The sequence below is a fragment of the Schistocerca nitens genome, chromosome 4 (assembly GCF_023898315.1).
Source record: "Schistocerca nitens isolate TAMUIC-IGC-003100 chromosome 4, iqSchNite1.1, whole genome shotgun sequence".
NCBI lineage: Eukaryota > Metazoa > Arthropoda > Insecta > Orthoptera > Acrididae > Schistocerca > Schistocerca nitens.
This window is the reverse complement of record NC_064617.1, coordinates 959,084,528-959,105,678: the sequence shown is the minus strand read 5'-3', so window position 1 is coordinate 959,105,678 and position 21,151 is coordinate 959,084,528. Positions and strand designations below refer to the sequence as shown.

At 42.2% G+C, this 21,151-nt stretch overlaps 1 protein-coding gene across 4 annotated transcripts in view; it reads left to right on the top strand.

The window, feature by feature from the left end:
* The first annotated feature begins 2,370 nt into the window (after nucleotides 1-2,370).
* Nucleotides 2,371-21,151, top strand: part of LOC126253638 (atrophin-1) — a 154,266-nt gene continuing 135,485 nt past the window's right edge. Inside the window, exons 1-4 of one of the 4 annotated variants that reach the window (XM_049955125.1) lie at nucleotides 2,371-2,399; nucleotides 3,432-3,517; nucleotides 3,887-4,027; nucleotides 6,701-6,896. In XM_049955125.1, coding sequence (XP_049811082.1) covers nucleotides 3,983-4,027; nucleotides 6,701-6,896 — 241 coding nt within the window. In that variant the 5' untranslated portion in view covers nucleotides 2,371-2,399; nucleotides 3,432-3,517; nucleotides 3,887-3,982. Of the gene's footprint in view, nucleotides 2,500-2,677; nucleotides 2,817-3,431; nucleotides 3,518-3,886; nucleotides 4,028-6,700; nucleotides 6,897-21,151 lie in introns of all 4 variants that reach the window. The other 3 variants (XM_049955126.1, XM_049955127.1, XM_049955128.1) reach the window with 3 other exon arrangements.

Genomic DNA, 21,151 nt, shown 5'->3' with positions numbered 1-21,151 from the left:
AGGCAAACAGATCAAGCTTTTTTACCTTAAACTAAAGATGTATGTGGCTTCCGTTGGTTATCCTGCACACATCCCATCAGAAGTCAATTTCTTCCGAAACTCGCTGTACCATTGCAGGTGTAACTTGCTCAGCGGTGTAAATACTTGCTCTACGTTTAGGTAGAGAAGCCGGCACAGGAGGTACAAACACTATATCCTTGATGAATTAATTACGCTGAACTGTTGTCACCGATTTCGATTCTGCAAAACAAAACACACAGCTAGCACGCTCTGGTCCAGAGAAGGCACCCATCTTTAACTCAACTGCCGCTAGCGCTCCTTTCGGTACGATTCGGCACTAACGAACTACGCGAGAGAAAACTTGATGTATTTCCCTACAAATAGACACTACAGTCACCTCTATAGGTACTATGAATTAATTTATATGAATTTTCAACGTTGTAAAGTCCTTTTTGAAACACCCTGCATGTGTTATCACTATAATGTACTTCTGCAGAGAGTGATTATCTGGGACTGTTTTTGTTGGTTTGGGCTAAGACACTAGTTTTAATCGACGATAAAATGAACACAAAAAGTTATGAAAACGTTTTATATTGTGCCATGCTTCCCACAAACTGGCGAAAAATGAAGTTCTGTGGCATTGATGGTTAGGATACCCCCATGGGTAGGTTTAGGGCTACCATACATCCGGATTTTTCCGGGCATATACTCTTCTTGGGTCCTGAAATTTGCGACCGAAAGAAATTTAAAAATTTGTTAAAATGTCCGAAATTTTGACACTTATTAGTTCAACTATAAATTTTGTGACAAATGTGGCAAAACTGAATGATAGAATAAGAGATTGTGAAAAGTCTGCGCCGCAGTTACGGCGCTTGCCTGCATCTTTATGATCGATTCTTATCGGTAAATTTCGTACTGTACCCAGAAACTGCGAACATTATGTCATTTAACAATGTTACAACAAGCTTACTTTATATTCAAGTTCATTACCAGAAGTACGCACTGCATTTGACTACGAATATACTTTAATAAGCCTTTAGGAAACCTTGTTACTTCCGTAAAGGTCGGGGGTCAACAATAAGCGAACAGTCAGTAGTCCTCAATGTAAATATTGCTACTGTAGTACTCTGGATCTGTTTGGAAGTAACTATATTAGACGCTGTTTTTACGAGAATTGTCAATTTTTGTCTGTGGTTTCTAGATCACTACATTCAACGGATGCTAGTACAGAAAGGATTCCCACAAATTATTAAGCAAAAAGTATTTGTGGTGGTAAATTGCGCTCATTTTTCCATTGCTAATGAGTAATTAATAGTCCTTGTGTGAATACTGAATACAATGTCCTCACTTTTAATTCCGAATTCTAAAATACAGAAAGAGTCCGCTTTTTTGCGTTCCGAAATGTGGTAGCTCTTCTAACGTAGGTTCAGCCAGCTAACGTTTTCTTTCTTCGTCAAGGGTGTGAGTTATGCCTGAGATCGATGCTTATGTTTTGAGAGTAAGGAAGAAAGGAAGATTAGGGTTTAACGATCTGTGTTAGAGAAAAAGCTCGGTTTGGACAAGGATGGGGGAATGTCGGCAGTGTCATTTTCCAAGTAATCATGCTGGCATTTACCTTAATCGATTTAGGCAAAACCACAGAAAATGCAAGTGAGGACGACAGGTCGGAAATTTGAGCCCCGCTCCTTCTGTCTGTAACGGAGATTTGAATCTTCTCCTCCAGAGCGACGAGGCAATTGCTTCAACCACTTCACTTCATCGTTACTCTATCAATGCCTATAGAACATTTTCATTGTTGAAGCTATTGCATGGAGCTTCAGATTTCGTCTCCAGTTTTCCTTCTGTGCTCCCCCCCCCCCCCCCCCCCATAAAATTTAGTAATGTCTGGCAATTAATGTCATCAGATGAATTTAGGGAAAAGTTGCTGTGCGCTATCCTTATTCCAATGTGACTAATTTCCCTTAGGATAAACAATTTGTATAGACAGAGATTGGAATACGTCAAGCAAATAATTGAGGACGTAGGTTGCAAGTGCTACTCTGAGATGAAGAGGTTAGCACAGGAAAGGAATTCGTGGCGGGCCGCATCAAACCAGTCAGTAGATTCATGAAAAAAAAAAAAAAAAACATATATATATTTCGATAACATGATGTTATTAATATTTATTATCTTAACCGCTTTAAACTTCACATTTGACGTCCTTTTCGCCATGTCATAAATCTATAAAAATGAAGTTGCTGACTGTGAGAATAATATTTCACTGACACTTCCAGTCAACTGCCTGTTTTTAAAACCAGCGCCGTTAAAAAAAGAAGATGGTGCATACTACATTTCACAGATGATGCAAATAGATTTTCAGATTTTGAATGTTGCACGAAATCTAGAGCTCCCAGCAGCAGGTACGGAAACAAGTATGGAGGCCTTTTGCGATTAAACTTCTGAGACATATTTTCTTGTGGTAAATGTGCGGATGAAAATTGAAGTTCGTCATTGTTGTGCGTTAGTATGTTGTTTGATTAGTTCTGTAAAAGTTATAGTAGTTTGGTTTTGTTTTAGTTGAGTTTGTTTTTTTAAAAAATAATACAATTATTAATTTAAAAGTTGCACGTGACAGCATATTTAAGGATTTATATCAGTCTGTTTTGCTGTCGGGCGTTAGCTACATTTTTTTTGTTAGATCCGTTTTTAGACTCTACGCGGTCTGCCATCTTACGTGAGAACGTCGCTGTTTGGTGACAGCAGAAGGGGTTCGTCCAAACAGGAATTAGGTTGGGGAATTTGAGGTGCTGTTTGCTGTGGCCCGAATACCGCCCATGGTAAGTTGAAAAGTCTAAGATACAAGGCGGAAATGTACAATAGCTAAACGAAGATTAAACTATAAACAGAATAGAAGGGGATGATAATACGAATTATTATGTCTCGGTCGTCTGCTGAAGGGAGATTAACGTGTAATGTTTACAAGACGCACGCCTTGTGTATTAAGCGCATGTGTTTAGTACCAGTCAGAAAGGAAAATACTCTTCAGAGAGGTGAGGAAACCTGTATAAATACTGTCATGTGTAAAATGCATGCTCTACAAAACCCAGCATGGTTTGTATTATTCAACCATAGAATTGCATTTGGCATGGAGTATTGTTTACAGTACGATGATAGTTTCTCTCATTCATTCATTTTGGTAAATAATTTTTCATTAACAGACAATGAAATAAAAGCTATCATTCTGCGCTCACATAATTCTGCTTTCTACTGAAGAGTTTTAACTAAAAAGTAAAGCATGAAATTTCGTAAAACCAGTTTAAACCTGCTGCAGATTAACAGCTTGACTGTCAATTACCTTTTATAATTTGAATGTATCTGCTTATGTTAACATAACGCTAAGTAGGTCAGTGTCTGACAGATCTGACTGGATTTCTGTATATTACATTTCACAGCTTTCCTGGCTAGTTGTATCAGCCGAGTAGAATAACGCACCTTGTCGCATTTAGTCATGGCGACATTACATTTTAAGAAGAATAAGGTCAGTATAAGTTTATAAGAAGAGGGCGTGTTTTCATAAGCAAAACACTTGTTGTATAGAAACACTCGTGGCTAATCATTTTTCACGTTCTTCATGTAGTAATTATGTTTTCTGGAATCGTTCATATTTTCGTGGTAGTAATCATGAAATGTAATTTCCTGTAATTTAAAGGTACGTTTACATGAGTTCCTTGTGTATGGTAGTAATAGTAACAAGTGTAGGGGCACGTATTACATAACTCCCCTCTTACTTTTTAAATTTTGTAATATGAAAAATAACTAGCTGCACTGCCCAGTATAATTAACTCATCGTTTTTGTTTGTATTTCTTAATGAATCTGGCTGTAGTAATATGTATGGTGTGGTTCCAGATATAGCCTTATTGCAAGATAAATGGTGAAACATTTTAGCCAGTTTTGCAGAAAGTGTCATTACTGAATACTGCCTGAGTGTTCTATTGGCAGAAAATGTTGAAAGGGGAGAGATTTGCATGCTACCGTTTAAAAATTGAGGTATGCATACACAGTAAACCTACATTTTGTTTTTGAAGAAGCAATTTGATGTTAAAGTATGCTAAATTATACAGTTGTTGCAGAAAAATCACAGTATCTTTCATGTTCAGTATTTTGGAAACGGTGCTGCCTGGAGGCCATTGGCAGTCAATTTTCTGTAGCAGTCTGCTTATTTAGAAATTGATTGATTTCTGCATGTTATGCTACACATCTGTCTTTATTTCTACAAATGTATGTATACTGGAATTTGTAATGCAGTTGCAGAACAATTGCCTTATCAATAAAGGCAAAGTCTCCTTAACATACTACAGATTTGTTTTGAAATTGGATGCTAATCACATTCAAGCCACATTTCAATGGTATTGTTGTTTCTCTGATTGGAAGTTTACAAATCATTTAAGAACTCTATCTTACAATAACTAATTTATACTTGCTTTATTATGAATTCATTTGTATGAGGTCTTTGCAATGACCTAGAATGAAAGAAATGGTGTGATAAATTTCTCACGCCCCACCGTATCTCTTTTCCTGATGCCCACACCCATATTGTATGTACTTACTAATCTCATTTTTCAGAATTTGTATACATTCCACATAATTTTACTTCATGTAGTTATCAAGGCAAAGCAACTTTCTGCAATACCATCATTGTTGGTTTATAATCATTTGTGACTTCTACTCCTGCAGTTCTTATGCTTCTGTTGGAATTTCACACTCTGCTTGTTCTTAGCTGCTACTAAGTCATTTTTTCCCCCACCAGTGAATTTTTTTCACATTGTGTCACATTGTATCTCCCAAAGTATGCTATTTATTGGTTATATTGTAAAGCACATATAATTCTGAGTTACAGTGCTTTGCAGAGGATGTCTACAGGGATTTTTTTTTCCCCTGCCATTTTACTTCTTCCTCCTTATCTGTATCCAGTTTTTCCCTATCCTTTGGCAAACCTCGTCTAGAGTTTTTATTTCTGGTTTCTTTCCTAAAGTCTTCCTTTTCTGTGGTAGAATTTAGAAGAATAATTTTATATCTAGATAGGTATAACTAATAAATAGTTTTAAAATGTAGTGATAACTAAATTTATAATGTGTAATTTTTAAAGTTGTTGCATGTGATATTACATGGTGGAATTTCATTCTTCCTAATGTATATGAAGAAATTACTGAAATATGCCATTTACATGCACCTGTGGCTTCACTAGAAACTTACTTTTTGTGTGATATGTTTTGTGGTCCAAAATTCATTTTAAACAGTTGCCATGTTAAAATGATGGTATGAGAACCTATATTAGTGCATTATCATCACCTAAAAGCTATGAGTATTTGTCTCCTAGTAAGGATAGGTCCCCTGTTTTGTTTTTGTTCATTCTTTTCCTTTGTCTGCTTTGCATCTCTCATCTTGACTGCTGCTCTTTCCCACACCTTCAGTACATTAACGAATACAGTGCCTTGCCTTAGCATGAAATCTGTTATCTTAAAAAATCTTTGACAGATTAGTGGTGGGGTGCAGTATTACTGCCTTCAGTCAGCCTCACTTGGCAAGACTCTGTATGTATGTATCTACATAATGGCCAACACAGGGAACATGTGGCACTGGAAATACAGAAGCGTCCGATCTTACCCGTCGGCTTTGACCCATGACGTCACAAATACCGCGGAAACGACCATAAACAACAATTCCAATATGGCGGATTTAAAACATCGAATACGTATTGTAAACACTGAAATACACAAGTTTCACAAAAAGCCTAATGACTGTAACGGGACAAGCGTGGGAAATTGGGGGTTTTTGGGTGGGGAGAAACTAAATATGTCGTTATGCGGTGGGGGGAGTCTGCAGTGCCCCCCCATCCCCCCACAGGCTTCATTTGTGTCAAATCAATATTTTCGAATCATAGGCGGCCGCTGCCGCGGCCGCATTCCAAAAAAAAAAACTCCCAACCTAACCTCAAGTGGGCTACGCTACAGATCAATATGTTCATCAAATTGCTTCATATTACGTATACATGTTCTTTAAACAAGAGTACATCAAACCATGTATTAGGTTTTCCGCGCCGTAATGACGTCACACACCACAACACGCTTACGTCACGGGTCAAAGCCGACGAGTAAGATCGGACCTTTCTGTTGACCCGTGGCACTCAATGAGCCTGGCCGCTTCCACTTGACCACCTGAAATATCGGCCAAAAAGTTATTTAATTGAAGCATAAATGCACCTCTTTGTGAGACAAGATCAACTAACTAGTGTAGGTTCTAATACTTTCATTTTATTCCCTCAATTATTGAAAATCTTTGGTCTGAAACATGTTCACTGTAGGAAAAAAAAGTATGTAGTAGAGACACAGGTGTCTTAAGAGGTCGCAATAGGTGGGGTCCCACTCAACAGGAGGTTTGAGTGGCTTGCTCCTCCTTCCCAACTATCCATGACCTTCTCCTTTATCCTCACTGAGCCAATAGCTAATGGTTCCAAAATGTAGGTAATTATTTTCCCCTGTTGTTAAATGTCTGTCAGTAGTACTTGGAATTTTGCCTCCTGAAGGTAAGTACTGGTGTTATTTCATCTTCTAATTTTACAGAACGTGTAAGACTGCTTTAGTGGACTTAGATTATGAAAATAAACAAACTGTATTTCTGTGGTTTTTATGTGTAGTATCTTAGCCTTTTTCCTCATTACAGTCATCTGCAAGTCCTCCTGAAGGCTCTCCAGGCTCGTCTTCGCCGTCCTCCCCTGTCAATGCTAGTCATGGCTCTCAGCAAACTACTGCTGCTGCAAACAATGCTCCCAAGTATGGTACCCTTGTTCCAAATCGTATATTTGTTGGGGGCATCTCTGGCAATACAACTGAGAGTGAACTTGCTCAACTGTTTTCTGGTACGTAAAAAAATTCCTGTCTGTGTTTACAAATTGACATACTTCATAGCTCTGTTTCATACTAAGGTACCACTGCATGTTTTCTGCAAGCTTTTCTTTGAAGTGCCTTCTACTGTTACCTGTATTTTTGGAAGGAATGTATAAGATTTGACAACCAAACATTTAAGACAATTGGATGCCAGATGCAGACTTCACAATGATTGTAGAATGTGCCATTACTGATTCGTAGCGTGCAACAGTTACATCCAGATGCTGAGCTGTAGAATGCCAAAGTGAAAATACGGGGTCAGAAATACTGAAGGTATCTTCCATGGTCTAACAGTAGTGTTCATCCTACCATTCACTTGGAATAATGAGAGAGATCGTGATCAGGGTTGCTGAATCATATGAATAAATATGAATACTCTACATCAGTAGTGTGTTTTTCTACTTTCCTCATTTCAGTAGAATGGAAGCTTAAATAATTATTTAATGTCTGATCAGTTGAAGAAATACTTATGCTGTCCATTAATACAATACCAAGTTAGTAGGAATATAAGTAAAGCTTTGGTATAGGCAGCTAAACTGATCCCAGTACTGGTTAAAAACAAAAATTGAACAACCGAATTTTATAGAGAAGAAATTAAGGAAGAGTTGACTCCATGAAAAATTTGTACCTCACAGGAAAAGGTTAATGACATTGATAGTTTCATGGATGCTGATAATAGTGTGACTACACCTACATCACTACTCTGCAGTTCACACTTATGTGCCTGGCGGAGGGTTCTTCAAACTACCTTCAGACTATATTTCTACCATTCCATTATTACCAGTGCACGGAAAAAATTAAAAACTTAAATCTTTCGAGCTCAGATTTTATTATTTTATTACAGTCATTTCCCACTGTGTAGGTTGGCAACAATAAAATAATTCTACATTTCAAAGGAGAAAGTAGGTGATTGAAATTTCATGAAAAGATCTCACTGCAATGCAAACCACGTTTATTTAATGATTGCCGTCCCAATTTGCTTATCATATCAGTGACACGTCTCCCCTATTTCATGATAATACAAAAAAGCTGCTCTCCTCTTTACTTTATTCAATGTCGTCTGTCAATCCTATCTGGTAAGGATCCCATATCTCACACCAGTAATCTAGCAGAAGATGAACAAATGTAGCATATGCAGTCTCTTTAGTAAACCTGTTTACATCTTCTAAGTATTCTCCCAGTGAAATACAGTTTATGGTTCGTATTTCCCACAACATTATCTGTGAGACTGTTCCAATTTGTCTTTTTGTAATTGTAATTCCTAGGTATTTAGTCGAATTGACAGGATTTAAATTTGTGTTATTGATCATGTAACCAAAATTTAATGGATTACTTTTAGCAATAATATGGAAGACCTCAAACTTTTCATTATTTAGGGCCAATTGCCACTTTTTGCACCATACAGACATTGTTCCTAAGTCATTTTGTAGTAGGTTTTGATCCTATGATGACTTAAGATGGTAAATGACAGCATCATATGCAAAAATTGTTAGAGGACTGCTCACATTATCTCATAAATTGTTTGTTTGGATTAGGAACAGCAGAGGACCTATAAAAACACCTCCTTGGGGAATGCCGGATATCACTTTGAGTTTTGCTTGATGATTTTCTGTCGATTACTATATACTGTGACAAGGATTGAAGTGGAGGAGAAAAATTATATATGTGACTGGATGAGGTGGAATTAGTGCGTGAAAACTGGGATAGAATGGAGAAAGAGTGGTGAGGGGTTTGTAGGATTGTGTGGCACCGGTAAGGTACGGGAGATTGACGCAGGGAGTGTGATTAATTGGAAAGTGTAGGATTAAGTTATTGGTGGGAGTAATGTGGGACATAAGATGCTGCACAAACAATCAGCATAGTCTTGTATCCATCTTTTGTGTGCGGTCGGGATGTTGGATACAGTGTGCTCGTAAGTAGTGTGCAGTGCGGTTTGTAGGCGACAGGAGTATCACAGGAAAGAAGAGAAAGGAGGATGGACATTGAGTATAGTGATGCAAAAGAAAATAACAACAAAGGAAAACAGCGCTGGGTTAGGATCGAAGAAAAGCCGTCAGGCCACCAACCCTACCAATCAGTTATATCGTACGCAGATGGGTTTTAAATGGTTACAAAGCATCTTATTTGTTGTTTATATGTAGAAAAAATTGTGACTTTCCCTTGTGATAGGATGTTAAACCCAAAAGTTTGCCTCCTACCTTCCTTCTTTTTTCTTTGTAGTTCTACTTTCGATAGATGATATTTTACAAAAGAAGCAGAAATTGAAGATCATTTCAGAAATGAAAGGTCCTCCGCCCCCCCCCCCCCCCTTCTCATCACTTTTTATGCACAATGTGACACAGCTTCCATTGTGATTAGTAGATGGTGTGCAGTCGCAGACTTCATAAAACTCCTTCCTGTTTGGCACTAAAATGACCAGACCCAACTGTCGAACAGCAGTAGGGAATACAGAAATACTTTTTAGAATGTTGAGTTTCAGTGGACAGTTGGGTGAAGCTGTAGCAGTTAAATGGGCACATAGATAAAGCTGGATATGGCAAAAGACACTACAGATTGCTTATCATATGTTGAGTGACATTCAGAATTATCAAATACATTGTGAAGATTTCCATTAGGCAAATCGAATCTCTGTTACAATATCTCGAGAGCCTTTGAAATTAATGTACCTCCTCATGCTCCTCCTGGCATTACAATCCTGTGTGGGTTTTAGCCTCATCAAGTAGTTTCCTCCATTCTGCCCTCTCCAGAATGGTTCTCTGCCATCCTTGGACTCAGAGATATTTTATATCTTCTTCCACATCATCTCTCCACCGTTTTTGTGGCCTTCCTCACTGTCTTCTTCTGGTTGGCCTCCATTAAAAAATATTTTTAGTTGTTCTTCCAGTATCCACCCTGAGGACATGCCCAAGCCAGGCTGCTGTTCTACTTTTTATAATTCTTATGATGTCAGCTCCTTGTATGAGGTGGTCCAGCTCAGTATTTGTCCTAGATCTCCAGAAGCCGTTATTATCCTGAACTTCCCCATATATCATGCTCAGCACTCTACGTTCAAATATCGTGAGCTGCTGCTGCTGCTCATCAACACCCATTAGCATCAAAGATTTGCATCCATAGCTTACAACTGGTCTGATCATGACCTTATACAGTTGCAGCTTCAGCTGCCTATTTAATAACCTAGTGGCCAACAATTTCTTATACGTGTGGAAGCATGTATTACCACTTAGGATGTGCAGTTTTATTTCAGTAGATATGGAATATATGCTGTTAATATTAGAGCCCAAATAGTCAAAGTTCTACACATGTTCAAAATTGAAAGTCTGCTGTATTATTTCACTTCCTTGTGAAGTTAATGTACTTGGTCTTTGTTTCTTTTATAGAAAGGCCTCTAGGTTCTGTGACTGCTTTCAGCTTGGATATTCTCCTCTCTAGTGATACCCTTCTACTAATATGCGCATATCTGAGTCGACTTTGTGCCTATATAACCAGATATCTGAAGCTTCCACATGGCTGCTTCAAGAGTCAGATTGAAAAGTATTGTTGAGAGTGCGTCCCATTCTGACTCCTTTACTAATGCTAAACCAATTGCTCAGTTCTCCATCCACTCACACTGCAACCTTGGAAGCAGCCAATGTTGCTTGAATAAATGAGACATACTTTGATGGTAAATGAAGCAGCAGCAAATCATTTAGCATTTGCACTCTATCGAGACTATCAAAGGCCTGCTTGAAGTCTATGTAGAGGTTATGAAGCTCCATGGTACACTCATATGCCTTTTCAGGTATTTGCTTCAACACAAATATCTGGTCTGTTGTGACCTATTAAGCAAAAATCCACACTGATGCTCTATGGTGCTAATCTGTTCTAGATAATACTAGAGAAGCTCTTGAAGGTTACATTTAGCCGGGTAATTTCTTGGTAATTTGAACAGCAGGTCTTGCCTCCTTTTTTGTCTATTGGTTGAATTACACCTAAGGTCCTTTCTTCTGTGATTCTTTCCTGATTCCATATCAACTTAATAAGTTTGTGGATCCACTTGTGAAGATAAGTTCCCATTTTTTAGCAGTTCTGCAGTTATTTTATCAGTTCCTGGTGCTTCGCATTTTTTAGACACTACACTATCTTCCATACTTCCTCTAATGTTGGTTCCTCTATTTCTGGATCTGAGACATAATAAAGTGGCTGCTCATTCCTGATAGCATTGCCCTCCAAAATTCCCATGAAGTATCCTCTCCATTTATCCAGAACATTTTGTTTATTTGTCAGAACATTTCTCTCTTTGTCCTTACAAGCTTTTATTTTCGTTCTACATTCTTGAGTTCGTTCTTCAGTTTTTCTGGTAGTGCTGTTCCAACTCTATCTTTTCCTTCATGCCCTCCCCTTTTTTTTCTTCTACACACTCTTGCTGCCTCTATTCTCTTTCCATTATATAATGACTGATTTGATCTAATATTCCACTGCAAGCATTTCAGCCTTGCTTCCTTTTTCTATTCCACTGCCTGTCTACATTCATCATCATATCAGTCTTCATTCCTCAGTCTCCTTGTTTCCCCCAGTATTTCATGTGCTGTCATCCTAATGGCATCTTTAATAGATTTCCAACCTTTGTCAGTATCATCTCCACCATCTTTAGTTTGTAACTCATGCCTCAATCTGATGTGACACTCGTGAACAATAGACCTATCTTTCAGTTGTTCTGTATTCTATTTCTTTACCCTGGTACTACTTTGTTTGGCAGCCATGGTAAGTTTCTCATTTTGGCTCTTATTAGGTAATGATCCTTAGCATCTCTTCTGCAACACTATTCATTGCTCCTGCTTGCAGCATCATACACATGTTCCAAATTTAAGTACTGATAAATCCATATTCCTATTTACTAGCGCAGTTTGTCTTGGTAGGGGCAGTCCGGCATTCGTCGTAGAATTATTCACAATAATAGATTTTTTACATGGGTGGGGTATCAATCCTGTGCTCAACTCCCAATCTAGAGGACCAGGCTTTCATTTTGGGGTTAGCTCCCCTAGAGGGGTTGACGATCTAGCCCGTAGAGTCCCCCTACCCTATGGTGTGGGACACTTCATGTGGCTCCTCAGACGAGACCACTCCAGCTTGGATGACCCTGCGAGTAACTACGCTACCACTGGCACAACTCTTGGCCTCATCAAAGCATGCAAACCCTCCTGTCCGACACTGAAGGTGCCTACGATAAGGCGGTGTCCCCTGGGAGGGAATATACTTTTAACTAACAGACCTCATAGAGCTGCTTTCTGCTTTAAACTGCTCTTAATCCTCCCAAGCTACTCAAGATTGTGTTCAATCCACATATTTATGTTGCCTTCGGGTAGACATATTGGTTTTCTCGTAACAAGTGGCATGATTAAAATAAAATTTGTGAAATTACAGTTAGTTAAAAGATCATTTAGAATTTTTCGTATTGTTTGAGTTTAAAAAGCTACCCACACTTTGTTTTCATGTTAACTCCATTTTGTAAAAGTTTTTCTATTTTCGTTTCCTATCTTGGTTACAGTTCAGTATTATTTTATTTACATGTCATTGTTTTTCTAACCATTAGTGCTATAGAATTTCTTAATTGTATTGCAGTTTGATTTCATTGCATATTTTATTACAATTATCTCACAAAGTTGTGTGATCACAATTATTTTATCCCCAAAGTATCATAGTACAAACTGAAACTTGAATTTTTATAGCATTCTAGAATTAACACTGGACATGATGTAATAATGAGAATGAATTATGATTTTGAACGACAGTACTTGGCTAGAAGAAATGGAAATACCAAAAATTAGCTTTTGCCATGTTTCTCCAAAACACTTACGATACAATGGAAGAAATATCTACTTCTTTGTTTTGCAGGCCATTCTAAAGTGTGCAGCAGAGGTACTTAGTGCACCACTATAATTTCCCCCTCTCCTATTCCATTTGCAGACATTGTTGGGAGAAACAACTGTCAGTGATTCTCAGCTTGAGTTCAAATTTATCTGACTTTTCATGCCATGTTTGTGTATGAGATGTTCGTAGGTGGAAGTAATGTGTCGTCTGTTTATTAATGAACAGTTAACTTCTCCATGATCCAGTTTCTGTCGCTGCAGTCTTATGAGAATCTCTGTGACGCTCTCAAATTTACTAAATTGAACCATTTACCATACTCTGTCCTTGGTAGGATCCCAGGCTGATTAGCAATACTAGAGATATAGTGGACAGATTATTCATGGCCCTAAACTTCAGCGGGTGAAATGGGTTTCCTTAGGATTCTGTCAATGAATCTTTTATATGATTTTTGTGCAACAAATTCTGTGTGGATGTCTACATGTCTTGATCTGTTACAGTTTCTAGTGATTGATCACCATTCCTGTAATTCAACATTAATGAATCTTCCCATCTGTGTGTGCACAATAATTAACACTGGAAAGTTCATGTCGGAATAACAACACTGTTACGAGGAGGATTGATTGCTGCTTACCGCATAGAGGAGACTTGAGTTGCCAGCAGGCACAGTGAGAAGACTGCTATACATTCAAGCTTTCAGCCAAAGGGTCTTCTGCTGTAAAACACACACACACACACACACACACACACACACACACACACACACACAGAGTGACCAATGACTCTTGTCACTGTGCCCAAACTATGGACTGCATCTTCGCCTGAAGGGAGAAGCAATCTGGAGTTGGTGTTGGGGGTAAGGAGGAAGCATTGGGCAAGGAGAGGGAGGGATAATAGGGTGAGGGTGGGGGAAGGCCTAGTGCTGCAGCCAGCAGTGTGCAGGGACTTCGAGGAGACAGGGTAGTGTGACTCTTCAAGCTTTCCCAGCAGATGTGTAGTAAATAGTCTTCACGGGTTTGCTGCCAGATAACGTTGTGCAAATTCCACAATATTTCCTTGGAGCAACTGTCAGACATCTTCAGGTGGTTCAACCTTGCTGGTGGCTAGGTATGAGTGACGGTATCCGCACATCGCCACCCCGTTTCTAGAGCACGAGCACGAGCGCGAAGAATGCACAGGCACAGAAATCGCGCATGCGCAGTGATTTTCAGATAGATGGTGTTGTATTTGAACTACCTCAGCCGAAAATCGAAGAGTGGCTCTCCTGCACATGCGCTGTATGCTAGGTTTGCCAACAGTGCCGTCAGACATTACTCGCCAACGGCTGTACGCGACCAATGTTATGACGAGCCTGTTATTGAAGAATCTTGATTTTTGCATTGTGACTTAATAGCAACCAATGCAGGGTTCCAAGCTGTACTCAATTGAAATCCCACATCCTTGTTGATGACATTATCGGCTGTACAGGTATGTATTGCTTCCTTAATGATGCAGTCCCGGAAAGATGATGCTGGGGATAAAACTTCCATCTTTTCATAAATCATACAATGTCCTGTATTCAGATGGTGTTCCAGAATTGCCGACTTTCTTGGTTGACGAAGGTGTGTATGAAGCTGATGTTCATCGCGATGTTCTTGTACTGTGTGGCATGTCTGGCCTATATACGCTGCCCCACATTGACAAGGAATCTTGTACACACCGTATTTCCTCAGGCCGAGGTCACCCTTAATTTAACCCAACCGGTTTCTCGGTTTTGAAGATGGTTGAAAAACACATTTAATTCCACATCTTCCGAAGACTCTTCAGATTCTTGACGACATGGCACCAAAAGGCCAAAGTGGTGGGTGTCTTCGTATCTTCGTTCTGCTCCATAGATTGAACTCACCTGGGCCTGAATGCATTACGTATCTGTCTTTCAGAATAACCATTTTGTCAGAATACTGTCATCAAATGTTTCACTCGACAGGCTTTCAGGATCAGATACCACATGTGTTCTATGAACTAACAATACATAATGCACTACCGCATTGTGCAGGATGATGGCAGCTTGTGGCCTGCAGATATAAATCTGTATGCGTTGGCTTGTGGAATTTGCACAATGTGATCTGTCAGCAAACCTGTGAAGACATTTATGAGACAGGATAGTGTTACCACGTGCAGTTAGGCCCGTCCGCAATTCAGTGTCTTCTCTATATGGTGAGTAGCAGGCTATCCTTTCCATAATGTTGTTGTTGTTCCATCCTTCACTTTCCATTATTTGATTTTCCCTAATGGCTTTTCTTCCACCCCACAATCCAGTGCTGTTTTCATTTGGTGATATTCTCTAACACATTACTTTACTCAGTATCTGCCCTTTCCTCTCTCTTCTTTCCTGTATTTTACTTGTGATCTTCCAAATTGCAAATGCTTTGACTTACTAACCACACTGTTTCAATAATATTGTCAGCACATAACTTGAATCAAATTGTATTTAGTAACGGCGCACAAGGAGTCATAAATCATAATGCATTTGTAGTGGGTGAGAGGAAAGTGTCCACGTTTTATATTCATAAAGACTTAGAAGGGCTTGCTGGAACCTTAGTCTCTTAAGCAGTTACGACCCTCCAACGGTCACGTGGTTCTTTCATGAATTTGTGTGTGGTGCACACAGTCCATGGGCTATTGCAGCCCATTCTTGTTTCCGTGGCTGCATTTCTCTCTCTGTGCCCCTGCCTCCCATCCTCGCTCCTTCCCCACTGCCCTCTCCCTCCTCTACATTGGTGTTCTAATTTATGTTGACCTGGTTATCCACCTGGTTCCCTGTATTGCTTGCAGTTTTGTTCCTCCTGTCTGTTTTCTTGTATCCTTTTTGGCATTTTGGTCCCCGTGTGGGGTTTGAATCACCACTTCTAAATTTTCTGTCTTTAGTGTGAACCATTTGGGGAAAGATTCCCTCCCTAGTATCTACCTTCCCCTCTTCCTTCCCCACTATAGCCCCCCCCCCCTCCACCCTGCTAGGTCACCAACACATGTAGCCAGTCCATGTGGTAGGGCTGTTATGTACCCATCTGGCTGAGGCCCCTGACAACACAGGGATCACATTACTGATACCTGAGCTGTTCGCTCCTCATGTATGCCAAGGAATGGGTACTTTTCTTCCTGGAACATCGAAACTCTCGGCAATGGCCGCCGTGCCAGGCGGCCCTTGCTGCAGGCGTCCATGGGAGAGCCTGTGATCATAGTGGGTGGTATCAGTGCTTATGCTTGGCGCATGCAAAAGTCTGACCATTTTCAAACGGCTGTGTCTCTGAGTGGTAAATACTGATTGAATGCTGCTTCGTCTGACACTACAGCCTTCCCTTCCCTGGCTACCCTATGGAAGGAGGGCCAGACTTGCCATCTGGGGCTGGAACCCTTTCCCCACTGCCCAGTCTGTACTAGGACAGATGGGGACACATTCACTGCCGCAAAGCCATTGTTTTTGGTGGAGGATATCAAGGACAAGTTTGGTGACGTGGCATCTCTCTGTGAGATGTCAGGCTCCCTCTTGATCAGAGCTGCTTCTGCTGCCCAGTCTGCAGCACTTTGTGCTTGTGATCATCTTGGCAATGTTCAACAGTCTATTACCCCTCACCAGTCTTTGAACATGGTCCAGGGAGTGATTTTTCATAGGGACCTCATGATGGACTTCAGGCTAATCTGTAGTGGAGTGGCGTTCATTTTGTTAGACAGGTCATAACAGCACAGATATTGGCACCTTCATTCTGGCGTTCGAAGGAGATATTCTCCCAGAGAAGGTACATGCTACACATGTGATATGACGCTGTATGTCCCTTCACCCACGAGGTGCTTTCAGTGCTTGCGTTGCTTGCGTTTTGGGTATATGTTTTCCATCTGTATGACGGATCCTCTGTTTGATGACTGTGGACACAAACTCCATGAGGGACACCCCTGTGTTCCACCTCCTGTGTGTCTATTGTCCTGACAGCCTCTATCCTCACTCACCAGATTGCCCAGCTTACAAGAGAGAAAAGAAGATCCAAGAGTACACGTCCCTGGATTGCCTATATTGTGCTGAGGCTCGCCAAAAATATGATAGATTCAACCCAGTGTCACTTTCTTCAACTTTTGCCTCCGTTATAACCTTTCCCCTTCCTACCTCATCCTAGCCCCGTCCCCCCTTCCCCTATCCTTCCCTTAGGTTCCCAAGACCTCCCTTCTGGATGCCACTCCCCGTCCTCAGCTGAAGAACTGCCCCCTTTCTTTGGCAGCTGCTGGTGATGGGGCTCCTCCCCTCCACCCTGCCCCCTCTCCCCCACTCGCTACATGATAATCCAGTGGAATTGCAATGGATATTGTCACCTACTGGAAATACACCACCTTCTTGCCCGTTATTCTGTCTTCTGTCTTGCTCTTCGAGAAACACAATTCTATGATGACAACTCTACAATGTTTCATGGTTATCAGACGTTATGTTGTAACCATGCCAGCCCTGGCATAACATACGGAGGGGTCTGCACTTTGGTTCGCACTGATGTCGTAAGTGACTGGATCCCCCTTCATACAGACCTGGAAGCAGTAGTGGTTAGAGTGAAGACGCTAGCGATCACTGTCTGCAATGTCTACCTCCCTCCATCTAGGGTGCTTCCTTACATTGAACTGTCTATTTTAATACAGAAAACCTCCACTGAATGGGAATTCTTGCAGGTTCTTACCCCTTCATTGACATGGGCCCAGGCCCGGATTCCATCCACAATCTCCCCCTGTGGGTCCGGGTGTTAGAATAGGCCCGAGCTATTCATGCCTGTCGTACGAGGCGACTAAAAGGAGTTTAACACGTTCCAGCCTTTATGTGATGGTCCCCTGTTGTGTTTGACCTCCGTTCTTCAAAATTTTCCTAAAGAGCGAGCCAGTTGGGGAAGGGCGCCTTAAGAGGTGCATCATGTCAATTGTGCATTGAGATCTTTAGCCCACTTTCTTGTTGTCGCAATGCTGTCCTTCCCATTCTCCATCTCTTAGGCGAGGACACCTTCCTGGGTGCATTTTCCACCACCCACCATTCACTATGCAGTTAGATTTCTGCATCGACGATGACCATGGACTTCTTTGCACCTGATATCCAGCATGGTAGCCAGTCTGATATGGTGGGGCCGCCATGTACCCTGTTGGTTGTAGCCCCCCTGACCACACAGGGATCACTTTGCTGATGCTTGCGCCGTTAACACCCACGTATGCCAAGGGGTAGATGCGCATCCTCGTGGGGCATCGGGCCTCCTGGCAATGGCCATCCTGCCTGGTGGCCTTTGCTGCGGCTGGGTGGCGCCCGTGGGGAGGCCCCCTGGTCGGAGTGGGTGCCATCAGGGCAATGACATGCGATGAAGCGTAGTCCATCATCTCTTGCTGGTGGTGAAACACCAGCAGTCTCTTAAGTGATAACGAGCTCAATTCAATGCACAGAAGTAAGTCCCCAAAACGTTCCCCTCCCTGGCCACACCATGGGAGGAACGTCAGGCTAAGGATGGCAGCGGATCTTATTCGCCCCAGTACTTTGTATGTTCGAGAGCTGTTGGGGAATCTTTCATGATGATGAAGCCTCAGTTTTTTTGTTGCAAGTTTAGAGGACAAGTTCGGGGCGGTGGAGGGCTTGTCCAAAATGATCTGGGTCTGTCCTGATAAAAACAGCATCCTCTGCCCAGTCACAGGAGTTACTGGCTTGTGACAAGCTGGGGGATGTTTCTGTAACCATCACGCCCCATAAGAGCTTAAATATGGTCCATGGTATCATATTTCACAGACACCTTCTTTTGCAGTCCAACAACAGGCTGTGCACCAATTTAGAGTGGTGAGGTGTACATTTTGTTGGGTGTGTCCACCGGGTTCTGAAGGACAATCAGGTTGCCACCGGTGCCTTCATCCTGGCCTCTGAGGGTGATACATTGCCCAAGAAGGTCAAGGTGATGGTCTACTGGAGTGATGTAAAGCCCTATATCCCTCTCCCAATGCGGTACTTTAAGTGCTGGAAGTTCGGCAATATGTCTTCCCACTGTACGTCCAGCATCACATGCCAATATTGCTGATGCCCATCATGTCCCAATACTCCATGTGCCCACTTCCCATCTGTGTCAACTGCAGAGAGCACCATTCACCCTGCTCACCTGACGGCAGAATTCTCCAGAAAGGAAGGAAAATCATGGAGTACAAGACCCTGGACAGACTGACCTACACTGAGGCTAAGAGAAATTTTGAATGCCTGTGTCCTGTGCGTATGACATCGTCTTACACTGCTGCTACTACATTTCTGGCACCATCAGCTCCGCCAACCCAGGTCACCTCTCAAAGCCGGAAGACTCCAGCTGTCCCCTTGATGGTGGGGGGGGGGGGGGCATTTCCCTCCCTGTTACTCCTGCACCACCTACTTCAGGAGCAACACCACCCCAACCATCGGGGACATCCATCCCCACTTCCAAGCCGAAGAAGTGTAAGCCTTCTTTGGCTTCTCTCGCTAGGACGGAGTCCCTTGGTTCACTCCTTTCCCAGGTTTCTTCTAGTGGTAAAGACGACACCCGCCAGTGGCTGAAGAGCCCAAAAGCAGCTGGTCGTAGGGCTTCATGCTCTTCTTCAGTCCCGGAGACTGAGCCAGTGAAGTCCTCCCAGCCAAGGAAACCCAAGGAGCAGTGAGAGAAGTCCAAAAAGAAAACCACTAAGAGCAAGGAAATAGTGGTGGCACCCACACCACTGCTACCTACAAGCTCTGCGGCTGAGGATAGGGTGGAGATTTTGGTGACTGCTGAGGACCTAGATCTCGCCAAACCATCAGACACCATGGATACAGATTGCTCAGGCAATAAATCGGTGGCAGCAGGTGACTGCGATGCGTAAAATGCCTCATTGAATGTTCCATGCCTTCCCAGTCTCATGATATCAACCTCCAGTGGAATTGCAGTTGTTTTTTCCACCGCCTGGCTGAGCTACGGGAAGTGTTAAGCTTCATATCTGCTATCTGCGTTGCACTCCAGGAAACCTGGTTCCCAGCAATGCCGACCCGTGCCCTCAGAGGCTATGAGGGGTATTACAGGAACCGTAGTGACTATAATTGAGTGTCAGGTGGAGTTTGTGTTAATGTCCTAAACTCAGTCTGTAGTGAACATGTGGCCCTTCAATCCCCACTTGATGCTGTGGCTGTCAGAATAAGGACGGCACAGGAAATAACTGTCTGCAATGTATATTTTCCTCCAGATGGTGCAGTACCCCTGAATGTATTAGCTGCACTGATTGATCAACTCCCTAAACCTTTCCTACTTCTGTGAGATTTTAATGACCATAACATAACCCCATGTGGGGTAGTACCATGCTTACTGGCCAAAGCAGGGATGTCGAAACTTTACTTTCGCAATTCGACCTTTGCCTCGGGCCGCCACACATTTCAGTGTGGCTCATGGTAGTTACTCGGCCATTGATTTGTCAATTTGTAGCCCAGGACATCTCCCATCTATCCACTGGAGAGCACATGACAACTTGTGTGGTAGTGACCATTTCCCCATCTTCCTGTCACTGCCCAATGTCAGGCGCATGGACGGCTGCCCTTATGGGCTTTGAACAAGGGGTACTGTGGAACTTTCACCTCTGCTGTCACCACTAAATCTCCCTCACAGGGTATCGATGTGAGGTTGAGCAGGTGACTAGCACAATTGTTTCTGGGGCAGAAAACACGATCCCTCGCTCTTTAGGGTGCCCAAGATGTAAGACAGTCCCTTGGTGATCAGCGGTAGTCGCTGAAGCAATTGAAGAGTGTCGGCGAGCTCTACAGTGGCATAAGCGGCACCCTTCCCTGGAACTGCTCATAGCCTTTGAACGGCTCTGTGCCCGTGTTCTCTACCTTATCAAACAACGGAAGAAAGAGTGTTGGGAGAGATATGTCTCCACCATTGGGTGCCACAAGGCACCTTCCCATGTCTGGGCAAAGATCAGACCTCTTTCCGGGTACCAGGCCCCAACAGTTGGCCCCCGTGTTACCATAAATGGCGAGTTACGTATCGACTCAAACATGATTGCCGAGCACTTTGCCTGAGCCTCTGCGTCGGAGAGTTACCCCCCCTCCCCCCTCCTCCAGCTTTTTTGCACACTCAAATGGAGGCTGGAAGGGAACATCCTCTCATTCACTACACACTGCAGTGAATCCTATAATGCTCCATTTACAGAGTGGGAGCTCCTCAGTGCCCTTGCACATTGCCCTGACACAGCTCCTGGGCCTGATCGCATCCACAGCCAGTTGATCAAACATCTCTCATCTGACTACAAGCGACATCGTCTCATCATCTTCAACCGGATCTGGTGCGATGGCATTTTTCCACCGCAATGGTGGGAGAGCATCATCATTCCAGTACTCAAACCCGGTAAAAATCTG